At 51.2% G+C, this 13795-nt stretch overlaps 2 protein-coding genes across 2 annotated transcripts; both read left to right on the forward strand.

Moving 5' to 3' along the window:
* Positions 1 to 2074: 2074 nt before the first annotated feature.
* LOC311363784 (uncharacterized protein) lies at positions 2075 to 3481 on the forward strand (the record flags this gene model as incomplete). The annotated part of the gene is made up of 2 exons (XM_084483758.1): positions 2075 to 2387; positions 3322 to 3481. Exons 1-2 carry the CDS (start codon positions 2167 to 2169, stop codon positions 3479 to 3481), a joined length of 381 nt encoding a protein of 126 aa, XP_084339884.1. The 5' UTR covers positions 2075 to 2166.
* Positions 3482 to 5722: 2241 nt separating this feature from the next.
* On the forward strand, positions 5723 to 13654 carry chrna2b (cholinergic receptor, nicotinic, alpha 2b (neuronal); the record flags this gene model as incomplete). Its single annotated transcript, XM_084483643.1, has 6 exons — positions 5723 to 5801; positions 9140 to 9291; positions 9966 to 10010; positions 10362 to 10471; positions 11691 to 12909; positions 13529 to 13654. The coding sequence occupies 6 exons, from the start codon at positions 5723 to 5725 to the stop codon at positions 13652 to 13654; spliced, it is 1731 nt and encodes a 576-aa protein (XP_084339769.1).
* Between the last annotated feature and the right edge of the window lie 141 nt (positions 13655 to 13795).

The raw sequence follows: 13795 nt of genomic DNA on the forward strand, positions 1-13795 counted from the left end.
CCTTCATCACCTCCAGCAACATCCTCTCAACCTCCTCGGTCCTCATTGACCTCAAATTCATCACCACCACCACCATCATCATCATCATCATCGTCATCATCATCATCATCATCATCATCATCATCATCATCATCATCATCATCATCATCACCTTCACTTCCAACCTCATCATCAGGACCACCACCATCACCGTCCCAATCATCGTTACCATCACTACCACCCCCATCATCAGGACCACCATCATCACCGTCCCCATCATCAGGACCACCACCATCACCGTCCCAATCATCGTTACCATCACTACCACCCCCATCATCAGGACCACCATCATCACCGTCCCCATCATCAGGACCACCACCATCACCGTCCCAATCATCGTTACCATCACTACCACCCCCATCATCTGGACCACCACCATCACCATCACTATTGCCGTCCCAATCATTACCATCACCATCAGTACCAGCACCATCACCACGGCAACCACCAGGATCATCACCATCCCAACAAACAACACCATTAACACAATCCTCCCCATCACACCAAACAACATCATCACCTGCACCATCACCAGAATCTTTACCATCATCACCACTGCCATCATCACCAGTACAACAAACAACACCATCACCAGTACAACAAACAATACCATCAACACAAACGTCATCACTATCACTGTCGTTACCACAACCATTACAACCAACACCATCACCTGCACCATCATCAGCACCACCGGCACCGCCATCATCATCATCACCACAACCACCATCACCATCAAGTGCAGAATCATCACAACCCTCAACACCATCACTATCATCACCATCCCCATCACCACCATCAACGCAACCAACAACACCATCACCTGCACCATCTTCATCAACACCATCAAAACCAACAACACCATCACCTGCACCATCTTCATCAACACCATCACAACCAACAACACCATCACCTGCACCGTCTTCATCAACACCATCACAACCAACAACACCATCTCCTGCACCTTCTTCATCAACACCATCACAACCAACAACACCATCACCTGCACCATCTTCATCACCATCACAACCAACAACACCATCACCTGCACCATCTTCATCAACACCATCACAACCAACAACACCATCACCTGCACCATCTTCATCAACACCATCACAACCAACAACACCATCACCTGCACCATCTTCATCAACACCATCACAACTAACAACACCATCTCCTGCCACTTCAGCATTACCACCTGCATCATCACAAACAACACCACCACCATCATCATCAATATCATCACCATCACAACCAGCAACACCATCAGAACCAACAACACCATCATCAACACCATCACCATCACAATCAGAACAAACAACACCATCACCATCACAACCAACAACAGCATCACAACCAACATCACCATCACAACCAACAACATCATTATCATCAACAGCAGCGCCATCACAACCAACAACACCATCACCTGCACCATCATCACCATCACAAACAACAATACCATCACCTGCATCATCATCATCATCACCACCACCACAACAAACAACATCATCACCATTACCATCACAAACAGCACCACCACCATCAATGCAACCAACAACGCCATCATCAACACCATTACCATCACAATCAACACCATCACCTGCACCATCAACCACACCACCATCCTCATTACAATCACTTTCATCGTCACAACCCACCCCAACAGCATCGCTTCCATCATCACCACCACCACCGCAATCATCATCCCCACCACCACAATCATCACCACCATCACAATCATCATCACCACCATCGCCACAAACATCTCCATCATCACAATCGTCATCACCACCACAAACATCACTACCACCACAATCTACATCCCCACCACCACCACCAACAACACCACCACCACAACTACAATCAACACCACCACCACCACCATCCCAATCATCACCACCAACACCAGCACCACAAACATCCCCACCACCACCATCATCATCCCCGCCACCACATCCAACAACGACATCACCACCACCACCACCACCATCGTCCGCGCCCGCGTCCCCGTCTCCATCAGTGCTCCACGAGGACCAATGGGACGTGTGCTCCACCCACTTCACCACAAAGCCCCGGGGCTCGGCCCGCTGGCTCAAGGCCCAGAGGGAGGAGCTGACGAACATGAGGGCCGTCCAACATGGCAACCGGGCCGTGGTGGAGAACCTGGTGCAGTACGTGAGTGCCGAGGTGGGGGAGCAGAGGTACGAGGACATCATCCAGGAGAACATCGCCGGGATCAAGGAGGAGCAGGCCAGCTGCCAGGAGGCCACTCAGAAGGCCCTGCAGGACCTAGAGAGGCAACTGGAGGGGGACATCATGGAAACGCTCACGGGGATGCAGAGGTATGTGGGGGACGGGGGGACGGGGACGGGGACGGGGGGGCGGAAATTTTCCGTTGTTCTCCCGCGGGAACTTTTATTTTCCTTCTCTGGTTTTCTCTCCTCCAGAGGCAGGAGGCAAGGCACTCACCTCCAATCCATAACGCTCACCGTTACACTCACAGGATTCTCTCTCACTGACTGAGAGAGCACTAGATTCCACACCGTCTGCTCTGACAACTCCTGACACACATACCAAGCGTCTGTCTATTTTCCAGTACACTCAGTGCCCTCTCTCTCCCGGCCTGAAAGCCACCCTTGCTTTTTCTGTTGCACTCCAAGGATTTCCTTTTTCGGTGAACCCTAAACCCAAACATTCAACACCAACATCTGGGCCTGCCTCTCTCTCTCTCTCTCTCTCTCTCTCTCTCTCTCTCTCTCTCTCTCTGTACTTGCCCTACTTTGATCCTCTCTCGTCCGCACCAGAAACTGCAAGTGTTTGTTTTTCTCGTTGCACCGTAACGTGTTCCAGTCGACTCCTCCTCCGCACATACGATGTTTACATCTGCTGCTGTTCCGTGTGCTCATCTCTCCTCTCTTTTCTCTCCAGTCTTTCCACCCTCCCTCTCTCTCTCCAGTCTCTCCCCTCCTCCTTCTCTTCTCTCCCCTGTCTCCCATCACTCTCTTTTCTCCCCCACTCTCTCTTCTCTCCCCCCTCCCCCTCTCTTTCAGGCTCTCCCCCCCTCTCTCTCTCCAGTCTCTCCACCCCTCTCTCTCTCCAGTCTCTCCCCCCCTCTCTCTCTTCTCTCTCCAATCACTCCCCTCACTCTCTCTCTTCTCATCCCCTCTCTCTCTCCATCTCTCCAGCCCCTCTCTCCTCTCCCCCCCCCCCTTACCTGCTCGGTGCCCTCTCTTCACCCAGCGGGGCTGACGTGTCTGTCTGTTTTTCCCGCCTCAGGATCCGTGAGGAGCTGGCGTCCTTTGAAGGGCTGCGGCGCGGCGTGGCCGACGCGGCTGGCCGCCTGGAGCTCGCCGTGCCCGCCCTGCAGGCGTCCTTCACCAGGAAGATCGGGAACGCCGCACTCAGGAACACCGCGCTCCGGCGCCACCGCGGCTAAGGGAGCAGAGAGAGATGGAGTGAAGGGATGAGCGAGGGACTGAATGAGCGGGTGAATGCGTGAATTGGTGAGTTAATTAATGGTTGAGTGAGTGGGTGAATTAATTGGTGGATGAATTAATGAGTGAGTGGATGAATGAGTGAATTGGTGAGTGAATGAATGTTGGAGATGTTGCACAATGCTCGCAAGCTCTACCTGGAGGTCAGGGTTAGAGATTGTGTTGCATCTGAATCTGATTCATATTTAGAAGATGTCTGTTAAAATGAACTTTTGAATAAATCAAAGAAACGGTTTTAACTGTTTTACCCAATGTCCCAGTGTGGCAATGGTGAGATTATTTTACAACAGTTTTTGCATTTGCCTTTGCCTTTGCCTTGTGTCCTGCACTCCTGTGTGTGAGTGTGTGTGTGTGTGTGTGTGTGTGTGTGTGTGTGTGTGTGTGTGTGTGTGTGTGTGTGTGTGCGTGCGTGTGTCCGTTGTGTGTCGCAACATAAAAGTGGATAGCTCCGGACAGGGAGGTCGGCATTAACCTCTACAATCCCCTTGGCAGTGAGAGTACGCAACATGAAACAAAAAAAGTAAACTTTTATCCTCCGTGTCGCAGTTGGAAGACGAACCTCCCGAGAGCAACTCAAAGCCATCTCAGTAGAATACGCCAAATGTACATAAAATACAAACCCAATGAAATAACACGCTCCCTCAAAGGCCTGTAACCGATTCAGTCACGCCAGGACAGGCTAGGATCAACAGCTCTGTGCTTACGACTCCTGCCCTGTCGTACATCAGTAAGCCCAAACAGAAACGCTGGTCTGTTGGTTCATCAGCTAGGAGCGGCCATCTGGCATCGAGGGGCAGAACGGCCGGCCGGATGAGCTCATGGCTCAAGATGTTGAAGAAGGAGCCGGAGAGTTTAGTGGACTCCGGGGAGCACTCGGACTTTGTTTTGGCTACATGATCAGCGGTCAGGAAACGAGGGGAGATTGTCTGCCTGTTGTTGGTCAGTGAGCCACATGGCTCTGTTTGCTCTCCCTGGACATCCCAGTGAGAACCCAGTTTGACCATGTTATTACAAAATGAGATACATGTAAGGAGACGTTCAGGGTAAACGTCATCGTCACAAGAGTTTTTTTTTGTTTTCCTTTTTTTGACCAACCGCGTTTTTACGATCAATTGTGGGTGGTCAAAGTCAATATATTTTTTACAAAAGGTTGCATCAATTTACAATGCTTTGAACGTCAAGGGAATCTTAACTTCGTGATTGCTTTAACTGAGACTAGAGTTTGCTGTCAGTATACAAAATGTTTCCAAGACGTGTGTGTCTGGGGATACATCGCATAGGCCTAATGTTTTGTGTTGAGCGTTATTGAGTCAAGTGGACAGCAGTTTGGTTAAATGCTCCTCTCTGTCTTTTCGGGGCAGTATCAAACCAACTCACAGAGAAAAGTTTGTGTTACATTTTAAGTGTGAATTCTGACTTTCATATTGAACATGTGTGTTATGTATTTGTTATGCTATATTAAATCAAGCAACATAAAAACGATGAAAGCACAAGTGCTTTTGGTTTGACAAAATGTGTTTTGCCTCTGTTCGATGCTTTACTTTTCATTATTGAGTTACCGATTTGAATTTCAATGGGTTTAGAGTTTAGAGTGCATAACGTGATTATACGCGCAGATAAACTGCTCTATTATTAATTCTGCAGTCACAGTAACAGTTCCTGCTACTACTACATCTCATAATAAACACGGAGTCCTCAGTTTCCCTTTTCCTCTACAAAACGGAGATTTGGTCCGTTATCCGGAGGCGCGATCACGCGTAAATACGCGTCACCATTACGCGGAGACGGTACCCATGCTGCCCTCAAAACGCAATCCTCTCCTCCAGTGTTGACAGAAAGTTAACACTTCACTGCGTGACTAAACCCCCGCCAACTAAGCCGGACTAAAAACAAATAATAAATAATCGGATGGTTGAAGCAAGAAGGACGCAACCGAGAAGTGTGTGCGTGTACAGTCCTACAGCACCAGAGAGCTCACCCCCAAATGACGCGTCACTCCGTCCACGCCCACCGAATAAGAGGCGAGATCCTTCCACTCTGCCCCCGCTTGTCCCGACGTGCCTCCCAGCTACGAAGATGACACGCTTCCATCACGTCTCTTCCTCCCTCCACGATAAGGTGTTCACGGTGACGCCACCCATCTCCGGGCATCTCCCCGCACCACCGACGCCGAGGCGGACACCATGGGACACGCAGCGGCGGGCGACCACCTGTTCTCGGTGAGGACCACCGTGCTGTGGTGCCTGCTCTTCTGCGACTCCAGTAAGTTCTTTAATAGTTTTTTTTCATTTTTGCTTTTTTTTTCTCCTCTCAAAATGTAAACCCCGAAGGAACGCGAACCGTTGCTACCACGTTGAAGAATATACATGGGAAATAAGTGTCTTATTTGAGCCGAACCACTGACCTATGGACTCGCACCGACGCGGATAGTTTTCCATGGCGGTGTGAGCAGGTACCCATGTGGGGTCACCTTACCTCGCGCGTTGACCCCACGGTCGAACAGGTCCACGCATGGCCCCTAGCGCGAAACGCTTCGTTTAAGACCACTTTAGCACTTTTTACGCCCTTTACCGTCTATTCTGTATTATCCTTATTAATTGCGCGTCTTTGTGAACCACAGACGACACATTTACCTCACCTGACCTGTTTGGCTAGCTCTGGACATCCGGAACACTTCCCGCGGGCGGAAGGCTTTCATGTGTGCGGGCGTCTCGGAGGCTTTTTGAGTGACGCTCATCAGCTGTCGAGCACGGCCCCCGCGCGTGCATATCATATACTATAGTCGGTGTTTATTGGCTGAAGTGTGTTGAGGTGCGCTCGCGTGAGGATTAAAGTCCTTGGCTGATTAAGGACAAACCAATATGAATAATACTGCAAATAACACCCTCGCAATCATATTTTAACTGTTTTAAGATAACCCACGGAATTTGGATAGTGGGCATGGCTACTTATTAATAAGATGAATACCGGTATGTCCAAAAAAAATCCACTGATTGACATTTTTGAACGGTGCGATAAATCACCGAAATGATTTGTATGCGTAAATGAAGGCCTCGCTTTGACCCTTTTTTAGCGTTGCACACTCCGCCGGGTTGTCTCATTTATAACGGCCTAATGACGTGTCACCGCTGTCCTCACAGAGGGACCTGCGAGCGGCCGGGTAGAGACCGAGCAGGCACGTCGTTTCACGGGCACGTAAGGAGAGCGGCGCGCTCTTCAGTCGACTGTCGAAATGCGTTCATATTATCAGTATGATCATGGAGATTTGGAGGTGTAGGTCTGGCTCCAGGGTCTTTCTTTCATATTGTCACGTAGAAGATCAGACATTATGGGGATGTTACAATATCCATAAAAACATACTTAACACGTAGAAACACGTGCCCGCACACACACACACACACACACACACACACACACACACACACACACACACACACACACACACACACACACACACACACACACACACACACACACACACACACACACACACCGTACAGACCGCACACATGGATGCAATGTCATTATTGGTCTGCTTATGCTCCAGGACCAGGTGAAAGGAGAAAAATGTGTGACAAAATGATGTGTGACAGATAGAGACTGGCAGACTTACAGATGTGTGACATGTGACAGACAGATTTGTGACACACAGACAGATGGGTGACGTATGATAGACAGATGAGGGACAGACAGGTGTGTGATATATAAAAGACAGATGTGTGACATATGACAGACAGATGTTTGACACCTGAAATGTGTGACATGTCGTAGAATGATGTGTGACAGACGGACAGATGTGTTACGTATAATCGACAGATGAGTGACAGACAGATATGTGAATGACAGGCAGTGGTGCATGTGTGTGTGTGTGTGTGTGTGTGTGTGTGTGTGTGCGTACGTGTGCGTGCGTGTGTGCATGCGTGCCTGCATGTGTGTGTGTGTGTGTGTGTGTGTCGGTCAAACAATGAAAAGCAGTCCTGTCTGAGGGGAGATTAGCTCACCTTGCTGTAGCTCACCTTCGTTTAGCCCCGGCCAGTAATGATGTGGATAATGGAGTCTGATTACAGGGAAAGGGGGGGAGAACACGGATGTGGAGGGAGGGGAAGGGATGGGAGGGGGAGGAGGGGGAGGAGGGGGAGGAGGGGGGAGAGAAAGTGGGTGTGGAGGGAGGGGAAGGGATGGGAGGTGGAGGAGGGGGAGGAGGGGGGAGAGAAAGTGGGTGAGGACGCAGACGCTGATCCCAGATGAGGAGGGAGGAGTGGGTGAGACGGTGGGTGAGGAGGAGATGGAGGAGGAGGAGGGAGAAGGTGGGTGAGGAGGAGGAGGAGGAGGAGGGGGGGAGGGGGAGAGAGTGGGTGAGGAGGCAGACGCTAATCCCAGAGGAAGGGGAGGGGGAGAGGGGGAGAGAAAGTAGGCGAGGAGGTCAGTGAAGGGGGAGGGAGAGGAGGGAGAAAGTTGGTGAGGAAAGAGGAGAAGGAGGGGGGAGGAGGAGAAGGGAGGGAGAAAGTGGGTGAGAGGGAGAGAAGGAGGTGGAGAAGCAGAGGGGTGAGAAGGCGGAGGAGGGAGAGGGGGAGGAGGAGGAGGAGGGGAGGAGATTTCATACCTCAAAAAACAAAAAAAGTCCCCAAAACCCGACCAGGCTCCAGACTAATTCTCAGATTGTCTGGAGGTCTGGCGGCGAAATGTTTGAGCCCCACCGAGCGTACGCATTACACAACGTGTGTGTGTGTGCATGCGTGTGTGTGTGTGTGTGTGTGTGTGTGTGTGTGTGTGTGCATGCGTAAGGGGGATATAAAGGGCAGACAGTGTAAATGAGGTTGTGAGGGAAGAGGGCAGCGAAGGCCAAGTGATACCTTCAGTGAACCCCGGGGGGGATGCATTACAGGGGCAGCCCGGCTCAGACAGATCAGAGGCTTCCCCTGGTTGGGGGCCAGACCGCTGGCCTCTGATGACCCGAAGCCATCCCTTCATTACCTTCTGTCTTCCTCTAATCCTTCTCCCTTGATTCCATTTCCTCCAACGTATCTTTCGATCTTTCCGTCTCTACTTTCACAACATTTTCTCTGTTTAAACACAATTTTTCCAGCCATTTCCCTTTATCATGTTCTCATCTTTCTCCACCCCTCTCTCTCTCGCTCTCCTACTCCCTCTCTCTTTCTCTCCAGTCTCTTCCCCCTCCCTCGCTCTCTCTTCAGTCACTCCCCCCTCTCTCTCTCTCTTCCTCCATTCTCTCCCCTCTTTCCCATCACGCTCTCACTTCTCTCCCCCCCACTGTCCCATGTCTCTCCCCTCTCTCTCTCTCTCCAGTCTCTCCCCCCTCCCTCTCTCCCTCCAGTCCCTCCCCTCTCTTTCCCGTCACTCTCTCTCTCCAGTCTCTCCCACCTCCCTCTCTCTTCGCCCCCCCCCCCCCCCCCCCCCACCCTCTCTCCCGCATACCTCCTCGGTTTCTTTCTTTCGTTAAGTGTTCTTCCACATTCTCATGCTCATGTCCACAGACCACATGTTGCACCAGCCTACACGTTGAGACCACAGCTGGAACATCAGAGTCCTCACCAGGAACCCTTTGCTCTCCCTAACCATCCCCCCTCTGTGGTCCACAGTCGCGTGCGGCCAGGAGCTCCAGCCCCACGGCGAGGACCAGCTCTTCAAGAAGCTCTTCTTCCGCTACAACAAGTGGTCCCGGCCTGTGCCCAACGTGTCCGACGTGGTCATCGTCAAGTTCGGCCTCTCCATCGCCCAGCTCATCGACGTGGTGAGCCTGGACCGTCTGTCGGTCTTCCTGCACCTCAGACACACAGACGGACATAGATGCAGACAGACAGAGTTTGCATCTGTGTTTGTGTGTGTGTGTCTAGTTGGCTCGCTCTCTGTCTGGTGTGTGTGTCTGTGTGTTGATGTGGTGAGTAGTACATGCATCTGTCTGTCTGTCTGCCTCTTATTCTCTCAGTCTGTCTTCCTGCAGCTTAGAAATACAGACTAGCAGAGATGCAGACAGACAGGGAAACTGCATCTGTGTGTGTGTGTGTGTGTGTGTCTAGTTGGCTGTAGGTGTGTGTGTTGATGGGGTGAGCCCATATTTCTGTCTGTTTGTCTCTCTCTTTCTCTGTCTGCCTCTGTTTTCCTGCAGCTCAGAAAGTCAGACAGACAGACAGACAGAGATGAAGACAGACAGGGTCTGCATCTCTGTCTGTCTGTCCGCCCATCTGTCATTTGCCAGCAGTGGCAGCAGAACGGTGATAACTGTATTAAGTGTGACCCAACTCCACCGATAACTCTCTCTGTGTTCCACATCAATCACGGAACTGCAATGAAACCTGTTCCTATTGTCAAGGTCTGACCCCGCTCTGTCTCTGTAAAGACAGAGTCTCGCTGTCGCTGTGTCGTTCTCGTCTCTATTAACGCCGTCGCCTCTCTTGTCGTTCTCAGGATGAAAAGAACCAGATGATGACCACCAACGTGTGGCTGAAACAAGTGAGGACAAGGAACTTAATCACGACTTTGGTGTAAAGAATGAGGCCTACGTTATTACCGCATGTTTGGCTTATTGAAGACATCCCTCAAAATGATGAAAATCTGTTTCTGTAGTGTTTGTGCATGAGACCTTATGAACCGATACAGACAAGCTAGTGCCTCATTCAAATGTTTTAAATGACTTTTTAATAACGTAATTTGTTTTCAACTTCATTCAAAACTTTTTGAATAACATATTCAATTATCTGCATCGGTGCATAAAATCTTGAAAGTGTTGCACTGTATATTTCCGTATGGACGTGATCAGTGAAACTGGGCATTAAATGACCGTTCTCTCCGTGGTTCGCCGAGGAATGGAACGACTACAAGCTGAGCTGGAACCCGTCTGACTACGACAACGTGACGTCCATCAGGGTGCCCTCCGAGCTGATCTGGGTGCCCGACATCGTCCTCTACAACAAGTGGGTGGACGGAAGGACGCCTCAAAATATTCACGCATATTCAAGTCACTCACAAGAACGGTGTCGTCACTTTTATAGCAGTGGTTTTTACAGTTTGCGTTGCACTGAATTTGGGGTTGTGTGTAATGCGTTTTAAATATCAGATAAAACAGATAAGAGTCTTTTGACCTTATTTCGTTTCAGTGTTCACCTCGCTTTAAATACCGTCTACTACCGTTCTAACAATGACAATGGCGCCATCTAGTGGCCGTTGTACCATACCATGTGGACCCCTTCTCATTTCCAACACATTACGCAAATATATCAACCAACAGTAAAATATCAACCAACAGACAAATTGAGACCTTTACTATGGGTTTGGTGAAGTGCATATCAGAGCGCGCCACTAAATCACACCACCACCACATCCCCCACCAAGATAATTAATTTCAGACTAATTAAAGTTTTTACGACGTGGTTCCGCTTCAAAGAGCGGGTTCAATCACAATCTGAGGGGGTGGAAGAGGGGGCCTGAGAAAGATGTAATGACGAGGATTTGTCATCCATCTGCGGCGGTCGTTATCACCATTTAACAGGCTGAACCGGGCTGGGCTGGGCCTCCATTTGGAACGAGAAAGCTAAATTGATCTGAATAGCGGATCACTTAAGAACATAATGGTTCTTCCAGAGAAGTTAATTGCATCGTTTAGTCACAAAACGTCGCCGAAGCCTAACGCTACCAAATACATTTATACTTAAATGTCCTTTGCTTCTGTGCTTTTAAATAGGGGGAGGTTATTTAACTGTCTTGGCTTCTCCATACTGTCATCCGTTATGTTTGGGCAGCAAACACATCACCATTAACGGCGTAGGAAACGGAATGTGAATTATTTTATCGTTTAATGTTAATTGACTAAACATGGTAGGTACTTGCCTAATAGTTAGGCCCCAATTGGTTAACTGTCACATTGATATAACCTGTTAACCAGTTACGCCCTAACTGGTTAACTGGTTAATTCGATGGGATGTGCCTTACTTTGTGCCTAACCTTTTTCGACTAGACCCATCACCGCTCAAAATAAGAGCTGATCGATTTAACCAGTTGATCAATTTAACCACCACCCTAACCGGTTAACTGGTTTAATAGATCAGCTACTACTTTGACCAGTGACGGATCCACTACGTCGCGGACCTCCACGACCCCAACGTAACCTCCCTGGTTTTCCTCCAAACCCCATAGTGCCGACGGCGAGTTCGCCGTGACCCACATGACCAAGGCGCACCTGTTCCACACGGGCAAGGTGCGCTGGGTGCCGCCGGCCATCTACAAGTCGTCGTGCAGCATCGACGTCACCTTCTTCCCGTTCGACCAGCAGAACTGCAAGATGAAGTTCGGCTCGTGGACGTACGACCAGGCCAAGATCGACCTGGAGCCCATCGAGGTGGCGGTGGACCTCAGCAACTACTGGGAGAGCGGCGAGTGGGCCATCGTCAACGCGGTGGGCACGTACAACACCAAGAAGTACGACTGCTGCCACGAGATCTACCCGGACATCACCTACTTCTTCATCATCCGCCGGCTGCCCCTCTTCTACACCATCAACCTCATCATCCCCTGCCTGCTCATCTCCTGCCTGACGGTGCTGGTCTTCTACCTGCCGTCGGACTGCGGCGAGAAGATCACGCTGTGCATCTCGGTGCTGCTGTCGCTCACCGTCTTCCTGCTGCTCATCACCGAGATCATCCCGTCCACCTCGCTGGTCATCCCGCTCATCGGCGAGTACCTGCTCTTCACCATGATCTTCGTCACGCTCAGCATCGTCATCACCGTCTTTGTGCTGAACGTGCACCACCGCTCGCCCGGCACGCACAAGATGCCCCACTGGGTGCACCGCGTCTTCCTGGACCTCGTCCCCCGCTGGCTCTTCATGCGGCGGCCGGCGCCGGACGGGCGGCGGCGGCGGCTGCTGACGCTGCGGCGGGAGACGGGGGCGGCGGCGGGGGCGGCGGTGGCGGCGTGGGGGAGGAAGGGTCGTCACGACGACGGCGGCGGCGGCGAGACGCGCTGCCTCAGCACGTCGGCCACCTGGCTGAGGGAGGCGGGCGCCATGGCGACGACGACGACGACGACGACGACGATGGCGGAGTCCACCGCGACGACCACCACGACGCTGACCACGGCGAAGGACGAGCAGGAGAGGCGGTGCTACGAGGAGCTGGAGCTGGGCAAGCTGACGTCCTACTTCTCCTTCCGGCCGCCGTCGCCCCGGCCGCCCGGGTCCACGCCTCCTCCTGCTGCTCCTCCTCCTCCTCCTCCTCTTCTCCCCCCCCCGGCCAGCGGCCCCGAGGAGGCTGCGCTGGGGGAGTCGTCCTTCCTGCTGTCGCCCGGCGTGATGCGGGCGCTGGAGGGCGTGCTCTACATCGCCGACCACCTCCGCGCCGAGGACGCCGACTTCAGCGTGAGTAGGGGCCGGGCGGAGCCACCAAGGGTCCGGGCGGGGCCACGGGGCCCACGGGGCCCGACGGCATCGCTGTCTCTTTCATTTCAATACTAGAGGGGTGGGGAACGTACGGCCCGCCAAAGCCTTTCATCAGGCCGGCGGAGGCAAGGGCAAAAAAATAAATAAATAATATATATATATATATTATATATATTTTTTAATTAAATAAAATGTTAAAGCATATAGTCTAGCCTACAATATAGCTATACAAGCATAACTGACAACTTTTGAACGAAATGAATTAAGGAGAAAAAGGTTAATTTCCTTTGTTTACTTTGGAATGTTGAGGGTCACAGTGTCATTTCTAAATCTGACCATTGACAGCTAGCACTTCACCAGACCAAATTCAGAGAGACAAAACGTTGTGCATGCAAGTTATGTGGTGAGTGAGTTATTTTTATAGGCCTAAAAAAAGTGCGGCCCCCGAAACAAGTTACAAAAAGTGATACGGCCCTTGATGTCAAAAAGGTTCCCCACCCCTGAATTAAACAATAGGATTTGTTCTAGTTGATCCTGCAGTGTTTAAATGTGTACGATACTCTTTCACAAATACTCAACACTTCCTCCCTCCACACAGGTGAAGGAAGACTGGAAGTACGTTGCCATGGTGATCGACCGCATCTTCCTGTGGATGTTCATCATCGTGTGCCTGCTGGGCACCATCGGCCTGTTCCTCCCTCCCTGGCTGGCCGGAATGATCTAGAAGAGGAGGCCGCCGTCTCAACCACCATGACCCCCCCCCCCCCCCCCCCGATGACCCATGACCTCTGCTGGGGGGAAAAGTACGGCAAGTTTCTGGATAAGAATTGTGTTACGTGGGCTCATAGGCAGAACAGACTAGTAG

The sequence above is a fragment of the Micromesistius poutassou genome (assembly GCF_964030765.1).
Source record: "Micromesistius poutassou genome assembly, chromosome: 19".
Classification (NCBI taxonomy): domain Eukaryota; kingdom Metazoa; phylum Chordata; class Actinopteri; order Gadiformes; family Gadidae; genus Micromesistius; species Micromesistius poutassou.